A 16,082-nucleotide genomic window follows, 5' to 3' on the forward strand; every position below is an offset into this window, starting at 1 on the left:
GGTATTTCTAAAGAAAACATTATTATCAATGATGTAAAATAAATAGACCAATTACTCCTGTACTAGCTACATCTAAGATATGTATAGCAAATATTGCATTGCCCTCAACAATTAAAAAAAATAAATAGCAATGTTAGAAAGAAATATATGTTTTTCTTTAGTTCATATTATTTTTGTGTAACTCGTTACCATAGATATCACACTAGCTGGGAGCTGTCAAATGTTTTTAATTGTACTTAAAAATATTACCAATCTGCTATTTCCAGCTGGGAGCTGTCAAATGTTTTTAATTGTACTTAAAAATATAACCAATCATCTGCTAAATCCGTAAATTGGATTGTATTTACGAATGAAACGATATATCTATTTTAATTATAATTAAAATGCAGTTCCACCAAGAAATGTCAGTAGAAAAACTCAATATCTATTTTTCTTTACACAGTTACAGTGCAATTAAAGCATATTTTCATCACACGCATTAGTATTATTATAATTGGATAATTTATATAGCGCCATTTTTGTGAAAACCACCTCAAGGGGCTGTACAATAAATAAATATCCCAGCACGTCTCGCAGCTACAGAGTGCACGGACAGTTGGGATTCTAGACTCCATTTACAAAATTTAGGTATTTGATAGATTTGGTCTTAACATATTTCTGTGTAACATTTCGTGTGATCGTGATGAAAGTCCATTAAGGAATAAAGGTGTGGGAGGCAATTACCCACAAATTGAAATGCCATTTTCCTTGCGCTAGTAACGTGTCTGTTTAATTATACGTCGTTGAGAGAAAACTTTTAAGTTTGGAGTATTTTTAACCAAAGTTTTTTCTCCCTGTTCACATCACATTAAAATGACCTCTAGGACAAAGATGCAAAATTCATTTTTAATTCAAAATGTTCCTCGTCCATAATTGTCTTCTATTTATGACTGCTGTGTCAGATTTTGGCAGTTTGCTTATAACTACAATTACTACCTACAGATTTATGATTAGAAATGTTTTGGTTTCTAAGAAAATATTTTTGTCTGGTTTTTGACAAAGTTTGTAAATATTAATTATAATTGAATAAGTACAGAGTATTTCCCATGCTCACTGTTACCCTTATTCTGTAGGTTTGTGATACCCCATCACAAATAAATATAATGATATTAAAAAAGTAGGGTTAACGGTATAGTAATGGGCCACCCTCCAGTGATCAGATACTTTCAAGTTTAATGAGAAAAATAACAGAATGTGAACTCATATTTACATATTTACTCAAGAAATGCCTCTACTGATTAAGTATAAATGGTTTAAAACACCAACATATGACATAATTGGCACCACTAAAAATCGTAATTAAATTTGTTGAACAAGTTTTAACACATGCTCTTGTGTTAGCAAAACAACTGTGTTTTTGTTAAGGAATTCACTTTGTTTGAAATGTAATAACTTTTTATTTTTCTATTTCCTTGTAGTAATTTTTCAAATACAATCTGTCAATAATGGTATAATCAAACTATTCAACGTGATTATTGTGTGTATTTCTTGATTGTGTGATTATTGTGTGTAAGATAGGTGGACCTTTATCTACTGGCAATCCATCCAGCCACAAACCACCCAATCCCACTAACTACTCGCGCAACTAAATGTTATCAGAGAAAAACAATCTAAGGAATTTTTTGTTCTCTATAAATTGCGAGGAAAGTTTACTAACGACGAAGAAAATCATCTGATTTTAGTTATACCAAATAATGTAGAAATATCCACAACTGAAAAATTGAATGAACCGGGTCTGAGAATACTAGTAGGTGATCCATCAATCTACATGAGATTTATTATGGCCTGATACACCAAAGTGGAAAGGAAAACGACAAACGAAGAGAATACGGTTTGCTACCACATTTACATGTGAAAAATACAAGGCAATTTGTGATTCAAAAATAATGATAAAGGAAAGGCTGAAGAAGTAAAATAAAAAAAACAAAAAAAAAGAAAATTAGCCAAATAATTGAAAGATAAGGTGATAGACGGAAAAAGTAAAGACAACTGTTTGTGTTTTATCTCCAAAAAAGCCATTAAAAAGATTAAAATATTACAGTGTTCTCAATGAAATACATATTCTAATGCAAATTGCATAGCCAGTCATGAAATAACATATTCCAGGTGGTGTCATAATTTATCTTTCATAATAAATAAATAAAGTCATAATTTATCTTTTCCTTTGTCACAAAAATTTCATCTTGGAAGATGATCTGAAAACCTGTGATGAAAAAGACACATGTAATGATTCATTTGACTGCAATTATAACGAGGAAATAGATGATTAGTTTGATAAGGAGATATATTAAATTTTTGATAACATACGATAGAATCCATAGAATTCTCGAAAGTTACATTATTTTTGTAGTTTTCCTATTATTTGTGTATATATTAATAAAAAAAATAGACTTCAATATCTTTATGGTGATAAAATCATTGTTTGCTGTTGTTTTAATTAAAAAAATATTTTTGTTTAGCTATTTGGTTAAATAAAAACAATGCTTGACCAGTGGCCGATCACTGTAATTTTAACTGGGCCATAACTGAATACAAGTGTCCGATCACTGTATTTAAAAAAAAAATGCTTTTTTATGTTTTATTATTTTTCAATATACTTTTTTAAGAAAAGTCCGATAAAGTACAGATATAAAAATAAACATTTTCTGAATGCAAATAATATTTCAATTTTATCGAAATATCAATTCTGTTAAAGAAGCCCGCTAACGAATTGGAACATTTTCTTTAGTGTTCGATCACTATATTGTTTACCCTATGTATAAATAATATATATGAGTTTATAATTTATTTCTCTCAATGCTTGATACTGTAAGATCTGAATTTATTCTTGTTGTATGAAAAGTGGAAATGCTCAAGGATTTATTAGATTTTTTTTGTTATTTTTATCTTTTAAACTTAAGAAATTATTTAGCTTTCATTTTTATGAACACTAGGTGTCAAACTGTTAATAAATGGACACAGTTCATAAGACATGTAATAATTATCTAACGATATATATGTTTATTCATTCAAATTAATTTAATTTTAGTGAAATAAATATCAAACTCCCCTTAAATATTGATTTGAAAGATAAAGAAAGAGAAAGAATCTGTTAAACTAAAAACAATATTTTATGTTTAATGCCCACTAACAACATAAGCAGTAAAAAACAGGGAAGTTTTTAGGGATACCAGTTATTTAAAAATAAATTTGCCACTTTTTAATCTCGGCAGGTTTGAGAGTAAATACATCTTGAATTTCATGTATATTTCAATAAACACCTAGGCTCTTTAGCCTAGGTGTAAATTGCTATTTAACTACTTTTAGTTAAATAGCAATTTGTAATATACATAATTTCTTAGATACAATAAATCATTGGGTTTCTGGCACAAGTTGGTAACTAACGTTTTACTAGTTACGAGATATTGCACTTTTAAAGTTAAAATCCGATTCCAAATCAATAATTCAAATAAAACCACCAGCTGAATATTGTAATTTTTTTTTTTGTATTTATAAAACATGAAATAATTTTATTTACTTTTTAAATATGAAGACATCTCATTTTTTGAAAATTTGTAGTTACCAACTTGTTCCAGAAACCCGAGAATATGCCAAATTTTAATATTTTAATCGATATTCAATTTTCAAATGTACTTTATAAATAAAGCTTCTAAATATTGAAACAGGTTTTTACAGCAGCTTTTTACCCACAGCCAAATTATAATCTAGTGTTATTTATAGTTTAACAAGGATATTGCGTCTTCAAATAATCTTTTCCAAAAATTTTCAAAAAAGAACATTTCATAATATACAACTTGCTGTTTTGTTTAAATTATTTGATTTTGGATGAGCTTTCAACATTAAATGTACAATATCTCGCAATAACGATATTATGTTTGTCCTTTTTCGATTTATATTTTACAAGTCAGAATTGAAACTATTTTATATCACATTTTCCAATGAAAATTTATGGAGTCTCGAAAAACGATTTAAAAAAAATCTGCATTTTAGTTATGCTTGGTTTCAATTTATTGTACTTTTTTCAAAATTGTGCATCATTAGTTTGAGTATACAGTTATATTGAAAGAACTACTAAAGGGGTACTCGCAAATGTTTGCTTACGACCTAATGAGGCTTGGCCGAAACTGAGTTCGGGTTATCACTAGAGCCCTTACAGGGCATTGCAGATTGAATAAACACCCTGCTAGAATGCACCTTTCTGAAACTTAGATGTAGGTTCTGCAGTGCAGATGATAAAACACCTATGTACATTCTATGTGCATGTGATTCTTTATATCACAAAAGAAGTTGCATCCTCAGGGACCACTGGTTAAACCTGAGGATGTTAAAGTGCTTAAAGATACTTTGAGGATTTAGGTTCGGAGGGGAGATTTAGAATTATGAGAACACTTGCTCTTTAGCCCGGCTACTGAGTGGAGGACGAGGACTAATTTACGGGGACCTGTCACAATAGATCTACACAGGTCGCACTGACGTCAGGGACTTATATAGCACTTACTCCCATTCTTCAGAATAAGAATAAAAATACAGTTATATTTATTTTATTGTACCTACTACTACTGTTTGGCGTGTAAAGTATTTTTTTTCAAATTATGAGGCCTTCTAAAATATATTTTTTAACATTTTGTATGGATTAAGATATCTGATTGCAATTGTAATAATTGGCTTCAGTGAGTGTAGGGAATTTGGTGGTGCTAAGAAATACATATTAAGGATAGTTTTGAGTAATTTATTGTGATGTGTAGTGTGTGTTACCCCATAAATCTATAATAAACTATTAAAACAATGAACTTTTTTATTATTTACATTATATAGATACATATCATAATCAGCCCATGTTGGTCCAGCGCAAGACATGGGCCTCCTGTCTCCTCCCAGTTCTGTGCCATTCCGACAAACATCCAAATACTGTCCGACCATCTCCATTGGTGGGTATCCTTGAGGCCCCGTATTCCTCGGTCTTCACTCCGTTCCGTTAGATATATATAATAATTATTAACAAAACAATGACTGTTTTGGCCAAATGTGGAATGGTAGTTATCGATCATATTCAGGTCAAAGGCATTAAACCAGAATTCTGGAAAAAAGATTTTATTATTTCAAATGTGTTTTAAACCAATTTGCACAGATCTTGTATACATTTTGGCAAAGTGATTTAAGTTGATATACATGGTAGTAATAGATTGAGTTTCTCTTGTGATATTTCTTGGTGGAATTGCATTTTTATTTATAATATTCACCAGTAAGATGGCATACCAGATGGACAGCGTCCACCAGGGCCACCACTCAAATGTTGGAAGAGATAGCTGGAGTTGAGGAGCATCACAAAAAGATAATCCAGCAATAACAGACTGCTGAGTCTACGGAAAGTTGAAGAGAAGGATTAGTTTGTAGGAATGACAGTTTGTTTTTGTTTCTGGCATTTAAAAGTTTAATCCTGTACAATTATAATTTGTACCCCAAACATGCTAAATTTCAATAAACATGGCTACCTCAGATATCTGTTGCCGGTTGCAATCATGATCGCCCATGGTTGCCACAACAACATAACCCTGTTATTTATTGGCCATTGCAAAAACATGGTCACATAAACCTGTTATGCAAAGCAGTTCATTTTTATTAATCTCATACATTTTCAAGAAACTTCGCGGTACAATTAAATGCTCTAATTTTTACCAAGTTAAGAAACCATTTTTTATATCCAATTTTCCATTGCGCTGAACTTTCCCATTACATACTTGAAAAAACATTTTTTAGCTATTAAAGCTGCGGTCCACACAAAACAAGGGCAGCTATAGGGAAATTGCAGTGATAAATCCAGCAACTTAGATTCATATCGATTGTCTTTATCTAATCCCGAACCAGTAAGTGCCAAGTTTGGAACATTTTGTGCATAGCATTAGGTCCTTCAAACTGTAAAAATACATGTTCACACTTTAAATTCTTTGGGCAATAATGGCAATAATAAATGGAGGCTGTTTATTGTTTGTGTTACAGGGAAGGTAATGAATAACAATTTCAATTTTGAAATTTTTTATTATGCTAGTGAAATGGAATTAAAGTTTGCATCACAAATAAATAATGGTCGTAGGTGTTGATATTTCAGACAATTTAACTTTTCATCATCCATCTTGTAATAATGTTGACGGTTGGTTCCTCCACAAACAAATCAAGATTTGTATTGGAATTAATAAACAATCATGAATTAATAAATAACTTTGCTAATATGCTCGGTAAATAATTTACTTTGGTATTTATTTAGATTTTAAAGAAAATTTTGTAATGAAGAAAGATATTTTAAGGTGCCAAATTTACTAATGAAAATGAAATATTTATCTTTCCTAACATTGCTATGTGAAATGTTTTGCCATATACATATTTAAAAGAATGTTTAAAATATTTGCAAAGTTATATTGAAAAAATCCATTAAAAAAATATTCATATGATTTTGCAAAATTTGTTTGTATGTAATAAAAAAAATCATGCAACTGAAAATAAATAATAAGTTATGCATTTGTAATTATTCAAATGAATAATATATTATTGGATTTAACAATATTTTTTCTTGATTTGTATCGAAGAGATGTTAAAGATCTTCAATGTGTATCGAGATAGATACATGGATATTAAAATTTAATAATAATTTTCAAATATCTTCGACGATGCAGTTTTTAAAATCCTATGTGCAATTATTATTCCCAAAGCTAATGTCTCCTATCATTGTTGGAAGCAGTTATTACCTTATAATTTTCAAAATCGACTCTACTTCCTACTGATGAAGATTTCTTAAAAGTACACGTTCAACAATTATAAATATTAATTTACAAATTTGAGAATAATCACTTCTGTATGTATTTAAGTCTCTTAGGAAAATTATTCAAAAGAAACTCAACATAAGGTTAAAAATAACTCAACAGAATTTCTAGTTCTGCTCTGAATTTATGAAATAAGTTTTACTTTTGATTCAGCTAATATAATTTTTATAAATAATGATTGTAATGACAAAATAATATTCTATTACATTCCGAATAATTTTAAAAATTGACAATTATCAATACAATATAGTTTTTCCCATATCAATAGCAGCTAGTAAACAATTGTATTTTGCAAATTAACTTTTTAGAAGAGCTTATTAAAGACATGTAAATTTACTTCTGTTATAATTTTAAACTTTCTCATTCGAATTTAGGATTACTAAACTTTTAGTAATTTGTATGACATTAGAAAGTCATGTCTATAATCGACACTTTTAAATTACGTACTTTAATTGGATGTCCTGTAAAGGTGATGTTTTTAACATACAATAGTTTACGTATTTAGTAATATGGTGTTATTAAATGAAAGTACACAAAAAAATACGTTTGAGGTTTAAATGTTTTTTCAATCCATATTTAAGTCACTAATATTTACTAATCTATCTAGCTACTCTATTTATTATGTGTTCTATCACAAACATTTTCGCCAAATAGAATAACATAGGTACAAAAATAAAAAATAGTGTCAAGTAGCAGACATCAGGACAGATATTTTGTTTTTAAAGTTGATACGATACCCGGTCTAAAGTACAAGTTACATGGATCATATAAAGATGGACTGTTCCAGAATAAACTATTGACATTAAAAGTTTTTCGGGGTGCCATTTTACCACCGTTATTTGTTTATTTATCACAATTTCATATTATGTAAATGTTTAAATGAAATACTATTAAATTAGTATTCGTTTGCCCAATACATAACATCAATCAACCAATCGCAAAAATATTTACTCAAATAGCTTGCTTCGAAATCGACTAGTGTTTTAACTACAATAGTTATACAAAAATAAACAATCGCTAATTCAAATAATATTAGAAAAAATACAGGTTCCTTGATTGTTAAAGAGAGTTCACCAAAATATTTAGAAATACAATAGCAAAATATTTATGCAATTCTATTTTGTACAAGTAAAAAATGAATATTATCACTTTCCTATGTGAATTTATTACTAATTTACAGTTGATTAAAAAAAACGCAGAAGAATATTTTTACCATTAAAAGATGGCGCAAAAGTAAATGGCAATAAAATAATTGTATGTACATTTCGTCTCTTACAAAACAATCAGTTTTTAATTTTTGCATTTCTGTTTAATTTAGTAATAGTACAGTGCCCTGTTATGTATGGGACTCCGCCATAAGGTAAAAAATTACAAGCAGAGTACTGTCTGCGTACCATTATCATCACATTATCAATATAGATACCAGGACACTGAAAAATACATTCTGTTCATACATTATATTGTCTCATACATAAAATCACATTGATCATGCAAAACCATTAAGCTTTTAATTTTAAGTATCCCACAAATAAATAAAAAATAATATTAAAATCTCTGATATGAAATATAACAGATCGAATAGATTTTTTCAACTAAAAGCTCTTTAATCTTCCAAACAAGCTCTTATCCAGTCTGAAATTGTACCAAAAGACACACAATAATATTTAAAAAATATTTTTTTAGCATTTGTGTGTATGTGATAAGAATAATAATGAGGATTAAATTTCCTTATATTTTTAGTAAGACAAAATGGAATCAATATTTAATTACGATATATCTAGAAACAAATGCATTTTCGTTTTGAAAAAAGATATCAAAAAGTTATTTTAAATCGTTAACGATTTAAACAAGAATCAACAGTAAATTGTTTAAATTACTCACAATTTACCGAAGTTTACCAAAGATTTTAAATTTATGTTTACTTATTGCTTTGATACTATTTTTGGTCACTAGAATTAATTATAAATTAGGATGCACACTTATGGGTCCTTCGCCAATAGTGATGTCTACAATTGACCTTTTAATACCTCTGCGATACCGAAGTGAAAATTTTCTGTTCACCTCCATCAGTTATTTACATATAAACCACACGGCCATTACTGAATATATTTTCCCCAAATACAAAATGGCTTCATATTTTGTCAAAAATATCAATAACAAACGGGTATTGTTAGTTTGTATATTACAATTTTAAGTCAATTAAACTCCCATGAAAGCAGACCACATAATTTGTACACCCTTAAAATTAGATATATTTACAAAATACACCTACTTAAATGTTTTTAATTTATAATTTTTTTACAGAAAAAATTAGAAGAATCGTTTTAAATATAGATAATATTAACAAGTTTTCTTTCAAAATAATTGATGATGATAACAACGCTTAATATTAATTTTTAGTTACCTAATGATAGAACAAGTCACTTAAATAATCACAGCAGGCTGAAACTGTCGGGAGCACTTTCTATGCATTCGTAGGAGAAATCTTCCCCGAGGAAATTAGGCCATTCGGCGGAAAGACAAAGATTTAAAGCGATATCCCGATACTCGAGACAATAGAGCGAGGTACAATCTAGAACCTGGAACTAATTAATGGATAGGAAACCTTAAAGCGGTTTACGCGTAATCGAGGAAGACTAAGACAAATCGACAAGAAAGTGGTCAGCAAGTTTCTCAATTAGGTGTACATATACATTATTATGGTCTAGTGCATTTATTGGAGGAATCTATCGCGGAGAAAAAATAGTTCTGACTTTGAAGAACCTATTTATTTGTATTGAAGTGCAGATAAGTCTAAAATACTGTAAGAAGGAACTCGCCAACTAACGCTTTTACCGAGCTTCTATATACTTCATCGTGAAATATTTCATATTAGTATGCGCATTTGTACCTCTTACATCTTCAGTGCTCCTTTGTCTAATTAATTTATTACTCGAAGCAATAATGACAATTATTTAGAATCTGTTGTTCTCGAGGTCCAAAATTTTAATATTTAATTAATTAATGTTTAATTATTTATTTACTATATTAAAATGCTTCTTTAGTGTTCTCAGGAAAATACTTGCAGATGTTTTCCAGCTAAAGAAGTATTAGTTTTCTGGTCCCCTGGAAAACTTCTCAATAGTTTCACTGATTCTTAAATAATTATGAATATTAATTTATGATAACCTATGTGATAAATTTTTACTGACTTACATTTTCAAAATGAAGGAATGGACTAACATATGTTGTTGTTTCTATGAGATGTCATACTATGACTGTTCTAAGACAATTGTAATATTACTGTGGGTAAACATGGTTTCAATTAAAGTAAAAGTGCTCCTACAATCACGTCACCTTAAATTACATTCTGCTTTAATTCAATGGACATATTTAGCTTGCTTTATGGCAATAATCCATTAAATTTTTTCACAGTTCAGGTAACTCTGGGACTTCATATTGTCCTACCTTCCTAATATTATTAACTACTTTCACAGCTAATCTTGAAGATTATTCCTTCAACATTCATTCCACAATCTCAAGCGAGCAATACACATTATCGTAACTTTTGTCACACAGATTAAACTAGATTACAAAATATGTATCTAGTTTGATTCTATCAAATTAATAAGTCTAAGATATCTTTAAAAACAACATTCGTGTTGTAAAGTAAACCACACAACACCTAAACAAGCTGCAATATAATACGGGTACAGGGTGAAGGAAGAATAGTCATAAAAGTACATTGGTCATGAGAGAATTTATAAACCAGAGACATTCTTGAATATTCATCTAGAAAATTCCTTCTTGCTTGCCTGAATTGTCTCAGGATGATCTGGACGATTTAAAAAATGATTTCCAGATAATAATATAATTCGATATAAGAATCAAATTGGTTTCATAAATTGCCACAAGATGGCGTTATTAGACCAATTAAAAAATGACTTTTTTGTTTTTTAGCCAGGTGTACCCTTCATTTTCAAAGGCTGCAGTGAAATATATTTGAAATCATATTTTCACAGACGAATAACTGTTTTCACAAGCATTGACTAGAAATAATAATATTGAATTTCCTATAAATAGAGGTATGCAGAAGTTTTACAACTCACATACGTAAATTTAGAAGCGCATAGCATATATTGGTTTTTAAATGCAACTTGTATTAAATTTAAATGAAAAATATCCTCCATTTCCAACTAAGAAAGAATTTTGTTTTTTCAACTCCAATTGTCTTAAAAAAATACCAAAATATTAGGTTTGTCTGAACTGATAAAGTTTTTAAACTCTTTTAGAATGGGGGTATTGTACACTGGCTGATAGGTTAGCGAATAAAACAAAAATCTATTCGTAAAATTGAACTACCGTCAAACGGGGCTATTTAATAATCGGCGGCCTCCGTGGTGTAGTGGTCAAGACGCTTGACTCACACACGGAAGGTTCCGGGTTCGATTCCTGGTGAGAACACAAAAAATTGTAATGTGATTTTTCTCAAGCCTGGGTACTCTGTGATGTAATTCACCACTGTAATTAGGCCTCCTGGCCTGTTGTGGTGCAAAAAAAAAAAAAAATGTAAATGTAAATAATAATTACCAAGAGGTTATTCTGCCCAGGCAGTCACCAGTGACATTTAATTTGTAAGTACCTGTAACATATTTATTGTTAAGCAGTAGAAAAAATATTATTTTAAGTTTTTTTATTTACTTGCTTATTTGGTAGCACTAACATTTGCAAATAGCGGGTTTTTTCTATTATGAACTTTTTAAAACATTTTTTTAATGAATTTAGTATAGATAGGCCGAGACAACAGCTGCTTAAACTTAATCATTTTCCCAGGAAAGTATACATAATAGGATCATTGATGCAAAACTTTAAATGTATGAATTTAACAGTGAAATTAACAGTGGTAATTCTGCCTACCTGAATAGGTAGTAAATGAATATTTAGACAACTATTTCGCATGATATCCAATTAATGTTGATGATCAATTTTTTTTATATGTTCTCGACAGTTATTAGCAGGATTATATGAACCTTTTTGAGGTTTAAAAAAATTAAAAAATAGTTTTTTGGCTAAAGGCTAAATAATCCGAAGCAAGAGCCTTATTGGCCAAATTTTGTAAATGCGAAATAAGTTGAAATATGATTTTGTGAAATTAACTATTAAATATGCTAAGTAAAGGCTGTTTATAAGATAAAATAATATAGCACTGGATCCAACAATGTAAAAAAAAAAAGACAACACCAAACAAAAAATAGTACTTTAGAGTTATTTTGCCTAGTTTTAACTAGGCAAAATAACTCTGTTTGACGGTAGTCGCTTCGATGGGATTAAAATTAAGATTTGTTTATTAACAATTATTGTTTAGCTCATTTTGCTGAATTGTTCAAACATGTTTCTATTTTGCATGTTCCATTGTCACGCAATTAGTGCGCAATTGTAGAATAGGCATTTACGTTTATTTGAGTTTACGTGAGTTTGGGTGGATGGCCGTCACTGGGGCTGGGGGAGAAGGAAGGCAGGTCAGGCCGCTGACAGCAGGTGTCAGAACTGGCTCAGGGCTCCAGGTAGGAGGCTCCCGAGAGAACCGGTAGACACATCCTCGTCATAGCACTGAACTCGAGACATCCAGCTGATGTCCAGTACTGTTGCCTGAAAATAATTTCATTAATTTATCTAGGTACATTAAAAAAAAAAGTGGAAATTCAGTGATTTTTTAAAGTTTTTTGTATGTCAATAAACTATCAAACTAAGAATTTTTTTAATTAAAAATTTTATTTATCGTGTTATCATTATGATTTTTAAAAGTTTTGTCATTTTGAAATTACTCCGCCTGTGAAGTCACTAGTTGTCATTCGTGAGTTGTCCTGACTGGTGAGTTGGCTTCCGGAAATCTATTACAATACAAAACAATGCTGTAGTTGATTCGGAAGAACGTTTGACGTAGCTCAAGGTAGTTAATTTTTCATATATTTTTGAGAAACTTCGTAGTACAATTAAATGCTCTAATTTTTAAGAAAACATTTTTTATATCCAATTTCCCGTGGCGCTGTGTTCTGATTCTGTTCTGACACTGATTGTGTTCATTTTCTATATAAGAGTAAGTACTCAAATCTAGCAATAGCAAAGCATTGCCGGGTTCAGCTCGTAATATATAAATTTAACCTCATCGATTCTGATTATGAATTATTTTTAATATGTGTGTGAAGGTGATTTTAAACGAAAATATGAAACTAATTATTCATAGATGGCGCTTTTATAATTTTTTATTGAAAATGACATTTTTACGTTTATTTTCGTTTTTTACAAAACTTGGTTTGCGGAAACTTTACACTTTATCAATTGTTACAAATACTGTAACAATATAATTTCGATCCTTTTCACAAAATGGTGTACAAAACAAAAAATAAGATAAGTTATTCTTTGTTTTGTACACCATTTTGTGAAAAGGACCTTAATTATATTGTTATAATATTTTTTACAATCAATAAAGTGTAAAGTTTCCGCAAACCAAGCTTTGCAAAATTTTCATTGAAAATAAACAAAAAAATAGCATTTTTCAATAAAAAATTATAAAAGCGCCATCTATGTATAATTAGTTTCATATTTTCGTTTAGAATCACCATAACTCTACCAAAGTTCTTCAAACAAGTCACCAAATAATGTCATAGTCACACAATTAGGAAGTTCAGTGGTACCGGAAATTAAGTATAATCGCGGTATTATTGTTATACAAAAAGGTTCATTGTTATATTTTTGAATTCCCCCTCCTCTACCCACACCCCACCATAAACACAATTACCCCCCCCCCTTTACCCTTATCGACACCCACTAATTTGTTCACTGTTTCTTTTATATATCATGTATGTTTAGTTATTAAATAATCCTGAAGAGGGCAACATGTTGTTGCCACAACTAGTCAATTGTGTCGGTAAAAAGTGGTTCATAAAACAAAGTTATTTTATTTATCCCTAAAAAAAAAAGAACTGATTTAAAGAGTTTGATAGTCTAATACTATTTTTTTTTTAATCACAACTTCCTCATTATGATGGTGTGTTGCCATGTTATTTCAAAATTCTCAAAAAAATGTAAACCCTTACGTGATGCATGAAGTAGACCGCAGTCACCACCAGGACGTGCATTATATTGTGGGAGTTGAGGTACATGTCCACAGCCCCCGGGAACCAACGTTCGGGAATGTTGACGGCTCCTATCACACCCCCAATGGCTGACACGGCATCCTGTTGGAAACAAGAGAAAACTTCATTATAATCATCAACAATGATGCATATTATTCTCACGTACTACGCGCCCAGAATCTGTACAAATCAATCGTCCAATTCATTACTAAGACATATTTATTAATAATTTCCTGCTAGAGAGGATGGACCGCCACATGTCTATCCTGACATACCTTCCTAGCTTCTTTCACATTCAAAATCTTGTCATACTTGGCCTTCGTCTACTTTTGACGTGATCAGACTTGAGATTATGATTTATCTGATCATGCCACGTCTTTCTTGTTCGTCCACGTTGTATGTTACTATAAATTTTAGCCATGCATTTTACCATTTGTTCTCCATGACCAAACTATCTTGTTTGACCCTTTCTTAATCTTATCAATTACACCTATCTCAGATTTGCCTGATTTCACCATTCGTAACCCTGTCATTCGTTGATTTCCCACACGTTCGTCTAAGCGACCGCATTCACTCTGCTTTCATTCTTACTCTGCCAGTTCTACGTTCTACTTCCATACATGAGTGTTGAGACTATAATCCCGTTGTGCACTGCCAGTCTAGCTTCGATTGACATATTTTTCTTAGTAATTACTGTCCTCAGTGCTTCATTCATTTTGTTGCCCGCATTCACTCTCCTTTCAACATCTTTTCTACTCTTCTACCTCTTGTTAATATACTTCCCAGATAAACAAATTCTTCTACTTGTTCAAGACACTCATTATTTACATTTATTATGCACTCACTCACCTCACTTCCCTTTTCAAATACCACCACTTTTAACTTACTTTCTGCTTGCTCCTTCTGACTACTCCTGTCTGCTTTCTGGAAGAACTACATCATCAGTGTACAGCAAGCAGCTTACTGTAAAATTATCCGTTTTTGCTCCAATGCCCATACATTCCATATTTTTGGTATTTATGATTGTTTATTCAGCACTTGGATAACAACTATACTCGTATGCACATGTTTTAAAATTAACAGTTAAAATTGAGAAACTTGTTTTACATTTTTATCTCCTTTCAAATATTAATTAATAAATAGGAAAAGCATACACGAAAGAATATTTTTTTTAAGTGGAATAAAAAGCTGAAAAAAAGTATTGACTGAATTTGAACGGGAAAGTGGATCCTAGTTAGGCAGGTAACTCACTAGAAAAAAATGTACGTATACTTATTGCGTATTAAACCTACTAAAGTGTAATGGCAGTAAGGTCCGCTGAGGTGCTGGACATATTTAAAATGGGAGTTCTTTCTGACACGTTCAAAGAATGCCAAATACCCGAGTACCCAAGAGAACCATGACTGGAAATCCAGGGGGTAAAAGAAGGATCGGAAGACCCAAGTTGAGGTGGAAGGATGACGCAAAAAAATATGCAGCACAGCTTCTACAAGTTGCAAATTGGAAAACGGCTGCTGAGGACGGACGGGGTTAGAGGCAAAAGTTGAAGAAGGCCAAGGCTGGATTTGGGCTGCATCGCCATCGCTACGAAAAATATTAATTGCTGTAAAAGAATATATAGGCATAGATAAATACATTTACACAGTAGTATAAACGAGTGTTTGGGCAAAATTACCTGCAGTACGATGTGCGAGATGGCCTCCGGATTACCACCAGAGAGACGCGCTGCTCGGCTCCAGGCTAGAAGAGCTCTCATAGAGAACGGCAGAAGGAAACATAGTCGCCTCTCCCAAGGGGACCACGCGGTCATGGCCTGAAATAATAATGAATTTATTGTGAAGTTGCCTATGGATATTTGATAAATCAAATGTCGCAGAAAACAATTAACTAAAAGTGACGATCGTATTTTGTCGGCGACAAATAACGACTGACAGAAAGTGGCAAATGCCGGAATTACGTAAATTTTGTTTCCTTTTTGAGGGTTTTCACCGGGTCCGTATTATAATGGGACGTTAAAGTTAATATAAAATTGAGTTTTCTGTATGAAAAATAGAATATAAAAATATTTTTTTTTCTAAACTTGTTCAATGAGGAAGTTCAGTGTCTTTTTTTG

At 30.9% G+C, this 16,082-nt stretch overlaps 1 protein-coding gene across 1 annotated transcript in view; it reads right to left on the reverse strand.

Moving 5' to 3' along the window:
• Positions 1 to 11,521: 11,521 nt before the first annotated feature.
• Positions 11,522 to 16,082, reverse strand: part of LOC148280880 (progestin and adipoQ receptor family member 4) — a 106,912-nt gene continuing 102,351 nt past the window's right edge. Inside the window, exons 4-6 of the mRNA XM_088227639.1 lie at positions 15,645 to 15,782; positions 13,931 to 14,071; positions 11,522 to 12,482 (exon numbers count right to left, since the gene is read on the reverse strand). Coding sequence (XP_088083765.1) covers positions 12,375 to 12,482; positions 13,931 to 14,071; positions 15,645 to 15,782 — 387 coding nt within the window. The 3' untranslated portion in view covers positions 11,522 to 12,374. The remainder of the gene's footprint in view (positions 12,483 to 13,930; positions 14,072 to 15,644; positions 15,783 to 16,082) is intronic.

This window comes from Micrasema longulum, unplaced genomic scaffold (assembly GCF_059751315.1).
Source record: "Micrasema longulum isolate JH-2025_06_02 unplaced genomic scaffold, ASM5975131v1 h1tg000519l, whole genome shotgun sequence".
NCBI classification, from domain to species: domain Eukaryota; kingdom Metazoa; phylum Arthropoda; class Insecta; order Trichoptera; family Brachycentridae; genus Micrasema; species Micrasema longulum.